The sequence below is a fragment of the Epinephelus fuscoguttatus genome, linkage group LG3 (genome assembly GCF_011397635.1).
Source record: "Epinephelus fuscoguttatus linkage group LG3, E.fuscoguttatus.final_Chr_v1".
Classification (NCBI taxonomy): domain Eukaryota; kingdom Metazoa; phylum Chordata; class Actinopteri; order Perciformes; family Serranidae; genus Epinephelus; species Epinephelus fuscoguttatus.
In genome coordinates, this window is record NC_064754.1 from 26,305,574 (window position 1) to 26,315,359 (window position 9,786).

General features: G+C 41.7%; 1 protein-coding gene across 2 annotated transcripts in view; it reads right to left on the bottom strand.

The window, feature by feature from the left end:
• Nucleotides 1-9,564, bottom strand: part of LOC125885732 (protein kinase C beta type-like) — a 39,972-nt gene extending 30,408 nt beyond the window's left edge. Inside the window, exons 1-2 of one of the 2 annotated variants that reach the window (XM_049571473.1) lie at nt 8,966-9,564; nt 8,450-8,481 (exon numbers count right to left, since the gene is read on the bottom strand). In XM_049571473.1, coding sequence (XP_049427430.1) covers nt 8,450-8,481; nt 8,966-9,129 — 196 coding nt within the window. In that variant the 5' untranslated portion in view covers nt 9,130-9,564. The remainder of the gene's footprint in view (nt 1-8,449; nt 8,482-8,965) is intronic. The other variant, XM_049571472.1, reaches the window with a different exon arrangement.
• Nucleotides 9,565-9,786: the final 222 nt, after the last annotated feature.

Sequence of the window (9,786 nt, forward strand, 5' to 3'; positions counted from 1 at the left end):
AATAGCAAACATTACAAAGGCCTAAGAATACTGAAAAATAACAACAAAACATGTATAACATTAACAACTTTTATTAACAAATGTTTATGAAAGTTCAAATGCAGCAGTCAACCAAACAGAATGGAATAACAACAAATCGTCTGTGGGCTACAGTCCACCTCCAGTACAGTAATTGAATACAATCTATGAACTAAACATGATTCTGTAAAATCTTATCCAGCTATCTTGGTTCTTCAAAAGCAGATGTGAGATTGATTTGTTTATCTTGGATGAAGCTATTGTAAACACTGCACTCTTTGTAAGACAGGCAAAAAGAGCAGAGAGTTCAAACCATTATCATGACTTAGATGATGGCCATGCTGATCACATGATTGCACTTTTGACCTCAGACATTAACGACTGCTTCAGTCAAAACTAATGCCAAAGAGACTTTTCAGATTTATTTTCATTATTAAATGCAAGATGAAAAAGTCTTTGAAGATCCACCAGAAATGCATCCAAGCATCTGAGTGGGTGGACTGCTGTATGTGTTTGACAACTAAGCATTCAGGGGAAACGGACCACTCAAACACTGAGATACAATGTAAACAAACTCTGGGCTGGTTACTGTAGATGGCAAACAATGAACAGACTGTTTTTGTTGGGGATTTTTACCCCGGTGGTGCTGAAGAAAACACGACGACACCAAGCTTAAGACAAACCTGAAGGCTAGCTGAAACCTACTAAGATCACACATAAAGATTGTTTCCATTCGCACATATTCTTTAGCCTTTAACAGTCAGGAATGAGCATTAACTTTACAACTGAATAAACACATGTCTCTGACCAGAACTAGGCTGTATACAGTGGAGAGTATTAAAGGGAAATACAAGCTTACTCTCTGCTATATAACACGCACAGTGGTTGTCACGTGACGTGGGTCAGTTGAGTTCACATCGACAGTTATCAGCTAGTAAATCACTGGTACTGATTCATCAGTGTAAAGCAAATAACTGCCTGTTTATATTGGTAGAGCTGTAACAGCTTCACTTAAGTGATTAGGTTATTGACCAGTTTGACAGGTCTTAGTCATTTAGGTCCAAGTTTTCTGTGTTTTAAATACTACCTAAATACTTTTGTGAATTAAGCAAATTGAGGAGTAAATAAATATGGCTAAATGAGAGACTATCAGGAATTGCAGCCCTGCCGATCAGGACACCAACAATCCGTCTATCCCTAATACAGATTGTTTTGAAAATTGATATCCTTTCCAGACATATTAATATCCATTCAGCCACCCTGACATCTGCCATTTTCAGAGCACTGACGCTGCAAGGATCTGTCGACTTTAAAATTCATTGTGAAGGAGCTTACTGATGAGCAGGCGCTGCACTGTGGACAGGCGTACTCTAAAATATGTTTGTTTTCTCGGCCACGTTGCCTCAAACTTATCTTGTAATCAATATCTTTAGATTAACTGGACCTGTCACCTGATCAATAACAAAGAAACTACTTCAACTGCTGATCCATCAGTGATCAGGATTAAAGGTAAACCACAGCTTTGATCCAATCAATAACAATGTCACTTCACAATGGTGAAATAACCAGTATTTTTGAGATTCTTTTTCCCTCCATTCTTGCTGTTTATGAGTTTCTTCAGTTATAATGTGGGCACAGAGGCAACATTAGCTCATACAGATACTATTTGCACATGTCATCAGTCTTATTTCTGTTGATAAAGAGTTTATGTCTGCTGCCAATGACTAAAGATTAAAAGGGCTTGAAATGGAAAGATCAGTTAAAATCTCAAACTTCCTCAACAAGACAAAAAAAAAACAAAAACGTTTTGCTCTAGTCAACTTTTGGTGGAGTTACAACATCTGCCAGAAGTGACACACCTGAAACCGTCCCTTTAGAACATACTGTGATAAAACAGTGATCGCTTTCAGTTCAAGTAAAGTTATACATGCCAGTAGCTGCTTCTTTAGAAATCTAAAAACCATCCTGTCCATCTGTGTTTTGAAATGTCCTCTATATTAACACTTAAATAAACAATGCATGGAGTTTGAACACTTCAAAATATCTCAACAACTACTTGATAAATAATCATGAATTTTGGTCCAGTCTCCAGGATAACTCCCACCGATTTTCATGATCCACTGACATTTCATCTCGCCCCATCATCAGGTCAAATTTGTCAGTACTCTGGTGCCAAAGTACAGCCTCACAGAGCTGCTAATGTAGCTGTGGACTCTTATGGCCCTATTTAAATGATCTATAGCTCATGGTCTAAAGTTTATGGCACAAGTGTATTTAAGGGGCATCTTGAGTGTGTCCAACTCCACTTTTGCTAGTTAAACAGGGCATAATGGTGGTGCGAAGTAAGGCGCAAGGGGCAAAGGGTTGTACTTAGTCCCTTACTTAATCATAGGTGTGCTTTTGGAGAAACATGAATTTAACCAATTAAAGTGCCATATCCCATTCCCTGCGGCATGCCTGAGCCCTGCACCTTACTGCTCTGACTGCTAGTAATGCAGTCAGAGCAGTAAGGTCACAGCAGCAAATATCATGGGGCATTTAAGCAGCTGTAAAAACTGTAATTATAAACTTGACAGAGGAAACAGAAATAAGCTTTAAGCCTCTGAAATAATCATTGAAGTTATGCTGCTCCTCGTACATAAATCCGCACAGCATCTCTCTTAATGGGGAGTCGGACAACAGCTCTGCTCTGGTCTCTGCTATGTTCACAATTTTAGAGAATATAATTCATTTCCCTATTACCACTGTATTTTTTTCACTCTCCTGCAACCCATCTGCACGTCACTGTGTTTAACAAGTACAGTGTAAGTCCATTGTGAATCTGTCTATGTAGGTACATCTTATTATGTGAATAATGCACCCTTTTAATTGAAGGAAAATACTGTGCCACTGACCTTAGACCAGGTTTTTCTTGGTCAATGGGGAAGTCGCTTTCTGCTGCCACAAAATCCACCAACCACGCACCTGACTACACCTCATTTTAAGACCAGCACGCCCATCGGCAGACAGATTCATGCAAGTACATACTTACACAATATGGGCACAGGCCATGAAAATGTCAAGTGTGTCCAACTCAAACTAGCAACAACAGTAGCCCTGCAAGCCACCTTGTGCTGGGTGTAAGATTGGGTCTTGATTTAGTCTTGTTATCATTGTCCAAAAAAATCTAAAGTAGCCTGAATTGGGTTTTTATGTTCTGGGCTCCTGTCTTCCAAAAACGTTGGACCAAACTGGAGATATTTTGACATGTCATAGAAGGAGAAGCCCTGGTGTAAAAAATAAAATTACTGATGTCTGAATTCTTTTCAGCAACTTCAGTTTTAGAGTCCTATTGTGCATTCTGGCTCATTGTCATGGTTTACTAGAATACTTAATATAACTGAGCCAACAGATCATTAATGTTATTAGGAATGTGCGGTTATCAAACTATAACAAGTTCAAAAAAAATTCTGCATTAAATAAGGCCTTTGTGGAAACTCAATAGTTCCGCCACATATAGTTGCGAAACTTTACTGCAACTCTTCTGATATGAAAACTGAAAAGAGAGTTGACCTTATAACCCTCACGTCCAAACTCCAATCAGACATCTGGATCTTTCTTAAGCAGGAAATAAGAGTAACTTCCTCTTTTTCCTGTCAGTGTACACAGGTGTGCACACACACGCATACAAATGAACACCAATAAAAAAAGATGTCAGGAAAGAGAGAAGAGAAATCTTTACCTGCAGAACAGGTATTCAAACACACCCACACAAGAGGAGGCACCTTTGTCACTCACACACAAACATAACATTTGAAACACACAATCTGACGTACACGTCAGAACAAGTCTGTACCACATGTCTGGCATTCCTCCTAACCAAGAAGTGAGCACTGATTTGCATGTGGGTCTGTGCTCCTCCAGTTCATACAGAACTGTATCTACACCATTCCTGTTCCTCTAGCTCACTTTACGATACCACTGTTCACACAAATCTCTGTTTTTCTCTTATGTTAGGTAAAATAAAGGAAAAGAATATCCACTAACTGCATATTAAGACATATACATTTCAAATGAACAGGACTCATAAACTGTTTTTCACTGTTTTCTGTTGATTCAAAAGCTGGCCAACAGACACATTTTTGTGCTTTAACAGCATTTAAATACCTATATTTCACTGTGAAGTAGGTCTTAACTACAAGTTGGAATACAGTCATAAAATGCTGCTTAGACAACGCCTAAAAACTGACTTTCTCATGAAATTCTCCTCAGTTTTGTCATGTTATGACCTGCAAGTCGCCAAATCAAAGCCTTCTGCCAAGACAGGTTCACCACTGAGATTGGAGGTATAATCTTGACATTGGAAACAGCAGTTATGATACGATCAAACGCATCAAACGTGAGGCTGTTTTGCCTGTTGTTTCAAGAATAAACTTCCAATCTTAACCTTTCATCAAACACGGATGAGAAGTCCTTTAAACTCATAACAACTACTAACAAACCTCAAGGTGGCATTATTTAACCACCCATATTTCTTGTGTATCGATTTCTCTACCCGACTCTCAAATTAGGTGAAATTAAAGACAAGAAAATCCAACAAAATAAGACCCACACGCTGTTTCTCATTGTTTTCTACCTGTCACACCAGTGGGATCTGATTTGGTTTGCAGGTCAAGAGTTAATATTTCCGTGTGAAGCAGGGCTGCAACTAATTATTAATTATCTTTATTATCAATTAATCTGTCAATAATTTTCTCAATTAATCGATTAGTTGTTAAGTCAGTAAAATGGCAACAAATATGAAAACATGTCAAAGGATGCCCATCACACTGAGGTTCTTAAAAGGTCCAGTTTCATCCAATCAAAAAGCCAAAGATATTCAGTTAATAATGATATAAAACAGATAAACAAACAGGAAATCCTCACATCAGGGGAGCCGGGAGAAGCTTTTTAACATTTGTGCTTGAAATATGACAAATAATTGATTATCAAAATAGCATGTAACAGTAGTAGTAATAATTATAGTATCTAGTTTCAGTATCATGATAAATTTCCAAGGAAGACAGAACAGGCAGGTTTAGCATGTCGCTGGGACCAATAAATTTGATTGCAAAAAAAAAAAATAAAAAAAATGGGTGTGTCATTACAGTGAGGCCCTGACAATGTATACCAACAGGACAGTAATATCTGCCAGATGGAGAGAGTCACAGCCTATCACATGCTAAATGTAACATTAGCTGCTGAGACAGTCCACTGTAAAATGCCTTGCACATAATCTGGAGCTTTCCTCGAAGTGAATTAATTTCAGCCAGAGAGCCGTAACCCCAGTGTTTTGGGGGAAATGAAGACACACTGATGTAGCATGCTGTTGCTAGCTAGCTAACTTAATCTTAGCTCCGTGTGGCGAAAAATTGCAGATTGATTGACGGATATTATTGGTTGAAACTGGCTGGTACTAGGTTATGTAACCACACGTCATATTTTGTTCTAGAAGAAGAATTTGGATTTTGATTTGAGAATATGAAGACAGTGATGGATTTTTTTGCATATATTTTTTAACGGGTGCACAATGTGGCCACGGCTGTGATCTCAAACGGTAAAGAAGGTATTTTTCACATTTAAGGACCGAATTTTTGACTGAAAATTACAAAAACAATTAAACGATTATCAAAACAGTTGCCCACCTGTTTTATCTCAATGACCAATCAATTAATTGACCAAAGGTTGCTGCATCCACGTGGGTCCTTGTGACATAATTTCATCATCATGCCCACGACTGTCAAGCACACCGACTGCACATGCACTAGAAAACCAAACTGGATACTCGTTTGTACTCTATACTTTTGTTCTTTTGTTAAGCAGTCTTACACTTTTTTTTTTCTTTTTTTGACTTTCTCATGTTGTTCACTGAAATACAACAAACACAGGAGCTCTTTTTTATGTCAGGAGGTTGTCATCATGTTTCCTAGTTGGGCTGATCCATCAAACTTGATTGCTGTATCAATCTGAAGATCAACAATCCAATATCACTGATGCAAAGTGAAAGCATCGATGCATATCATCTTAAGGATATACGTTAACTTTGAAAACAGCGCCAGACTAACAATGACAAGCAGCCAAGAAAAAGATGGTGAGGATTATACACTCTGGAATAAATCAGCGATGCAGAAATATTTTGGATTTTAAAGAAAATACAGGTTAACAGACGGAGCATATGCCACATGTAAACAATGCCGTCAAGAGATAAAATACTCAGCAAACACAACAAACCTGCCTGGCTGGGTTTCTCACTACAGAGACATTAGCTGCTGTTTCAATGTTCAGCTGAAAAAACATGCATGAAGGCTGAAATTCAACCTTGCTGTTTTGAGGAGATGCAGTGATTTAAACCAAAAGTGAGTAATAAGAAGTATAAATAATACATGTAATTTGTTTAGCTATGAGCAGAGGAGAAATCCACTAGCTGCTAGGCTAATTTATGCAACGCAAGAGTGCCTAAGCTGATGATGTGCGATTAGCAAAAACAACTGTTTTGTCTATCAACCTTGAAAGTTATTACTGAGCTGAATTTTAGATTTTTGTTAAATGATGTTGCTGTTAATCCGTGTTTAATGGCTGCTGGAAGAAGTTTGCCTTCAGGGCTTTGGGCCAGATGGCCCTGAAGTTTTTTGAAACATTTAATGATTTGGGTTAAAATGAAAAGATCTTTTCCAGAAAAGAGCTTTCTGGCCGAAAGCCCTAAAGGTTAACTTATCCCATGTGCTGTTTTATGTGTTAGTGGAGTCAGATTACAGTAAAATTTACTGCATTTAAGCGGTTACAATATTTGAGGCGTTGTTTTTTTTATCTTTTCTGGCCAAAAGCAAAAACAGAGGCAGCTTCTCCTGCAACAGGATATTGAATAAAACTGTCATCATATTGTGGCAGGCTTTGTGATATTAGCAAATATCATATCGTTGTCGTAGTGTTTTACACCTGCATTTGTAGAACATGTCTGTGTACATATAAACCCCAGACTGTGGTTTGTAGACGTCCACTGTCTGCAAGCAAATGTGCAGCTGTTTGCATCTGTCCTGAAGTATGATCAAGGCTTAACTGATGCATCTTTACCAAATTTAATCAGACTTGTCCTAATTTATTTTGCAGTTCAGCTCAGTGACAGCTGAGCAAGTGGATCTTTATTTAATTTTTTTTGTGTTACCCTAGATGCCTCTACCTTTGACATGCAAATCACTAGATCAGTACTCACTGGATAGCTTCTTTGTTCACTTGATCCACTGATTAACTCCTTTCTATATCTTCAGTGTGTGTGAACAAAGATCACTGACTAACAACATCACAACAATCCTTTGATCTCTTTGTTGTATTGGGGCCGTCGACAAATGTAAGAGTTGTCCGTGAATTGTTGGAAACTCACCACGAAACCTGACCTGACACCTGCTCTACCTGTGCAAGGCTCTGATTGGTCTGTGCTCTCTAAAGTGTGTTAACAGCTCAGGTTAATTCACCACCACACTCTTAAGCTCACCACGGTCCAGGAGGCTGTGTGCAGTCACTCAAGCACATAAAGAGTTAACTTTGCTCTACCCCCAAAGCATTTCCTGTAAAACCACCACCAGAGCTGTGAGAAGTGAAGCCTCTGGAGATGAGTGGGACTTTTTTACTGTTGATAAAATTACACAGGTTTGCACAACTCTTCCCAGTCAATGATGTCTTGAGTAAGAGCCTAATGTAGAAACACTGGTCATTTTCTTCCTGCAGCTCACATGGCAGGTCACATGACAGATGAGTTGAGGTGGGTGTCTGAGATGGTTCAGTGAAGAGGAGGAAGTGATACCCCGAGCACAACATTTGCTGCATTACTGTAGCGTGCATGTGAGTGAGGGGTGTCACTGTGTTGCTGCAAGGGGCCTGTTTGTGAAACCATTTTGTGCAGAGGTCCGTGTCTAGACACCCACCCTTCACCACGACCAGCCAACCACCCACTCACGGACACACATCACCACCCACCCACACTCAAACCCACCATTTTACAATTTCAATCAGATGTCAGGCTCAGTGTGAGGGGAGAGAGCGACAAAAATAAAGCTCAACTTCCTGGTTTGTCTCTTCCTCCCATTTCTCCTTGGCCAAAACCAGACATCTCAGCTTTCAACCACTCCGCCGACTCTTCTACTCTTACATCTCACACTGTCTCCTCAGCTCGAGCCTCTCAGAGTGTTCTCACTCTCATTTATCACTGTTGGCAGGCACCTGCTTTGAGTTTCGACACCTGCCTGCCAACACCAACACGGCGTCAACGAAAGAGCCAACAGGTCACTCTAACAGTGTGCAGACCTGCGGCCCAGAATACAACAAACACACAACAACACTCCTTCAGACAGTGAACATCCGTCCACACACCCACAGCCATATGCAGCAGAAAGATTTGTGAATGAGCCACTGCTCTTACCTTGGCACTGGAATCCCTGTTTCCCAAAGCCCCTGTGGACAGAAAACAGGGATGAGAAATTTGGGGAATTCACAAGAGATGCACTGACAATGACGCATGCACACACACCAACAGATATCGAATCACACATGGACACACACTCACACAGCACCACATCAACACACACACACACACACAGCTGCAACAGCAACAGTGGGGCCCTGTGTCTCTGTGTCTCCAGCTGCATTCCTCCACCAGACCCCCAGTTTCAGAGATGGGTGTCGGGTCGATGCGGTAAACGCCGAACAGCAGCGCCTGCTCTGCGGCCGCCGACAACGCATCTCCCCCCGACAGGCCCGCGCTGCTGTCGCATTGTGGAAAACTGGGGGAATGGCGCATCGCAGTGTTTTTGACAATGACAATGAATGAAACACTGCGGTTGTCTGAACAGTGTCTGTGTCGAAGGAGGCCGACCGGAGCCGCAGCAGCAGCAGCAAGTGAATCACCTGTGTCCTTTCCCCCCTCTCACACACTCACCAGATGAAGTCCGTGCAGTGGCTGCAGAAGGTTGGCTGCTTGAAGAAGCGCGCGATGAACTTGTGGTTCTTCACCTCGTGCACATTCTTCTGGCGGAGGGCTCCCTGTCGGGCGAAGACGCGCGCGTTCTCCGGTGCCTCTCCGTCGCTGCTGGGGTCAGCCATCTTAACGAGGAAGCGGCAGCGGCGGTCCGAGAGGAACGAGGGGTGAGGAGAGCGAGGAGACAGAGGGAGAGACGACGGAGGCAGCGGGGGAGAACGAGTCGCGGTGCAGGTGCCTCCTCCTCCTCCTCTCCGCCCCGCTGACCGCCTCGGTGTCGCTCGTGCTGCCGGTGTTGTGTCGGTCTGCGTCCAGCTCGCGCTGAGGCTGCTGCTGCTGCTGCTTCTTCCGGCGGGTCCCCGTGCCGCCGCGCGCCTGCTTCCCTCTTCTTACCAATGTGTTGCTGCTTACAACTCTCCCTCTCTTCCCCCTCTATCTCTCTCTGATGCCCTGTCAAAACTACCACATGAGTGCGCGCGCGCAGTTGTTTACACACCTATGCAAGCAATCCTTCAGCAGCAACACAAGCCAAACCACAAGTACTGCATACTTTCAGTGTATGATTACAGGGAACACACACACCCACGCACACAAACACAGGGCTGTCACTAATCTGACAATGGCCATGGGGCCCCAGAGTCAGGGACCCCCAGAGCCCCTGGTTCAGATGGTTTTGCTGAATTCATCATGTGCAAATTCTTTAAAGGAATCAGGTTCTTTATTATTACCTATCTCTTTGGCATGTCTTGACAAGAAACCCGCCAAAATATAATTTTAGTTAT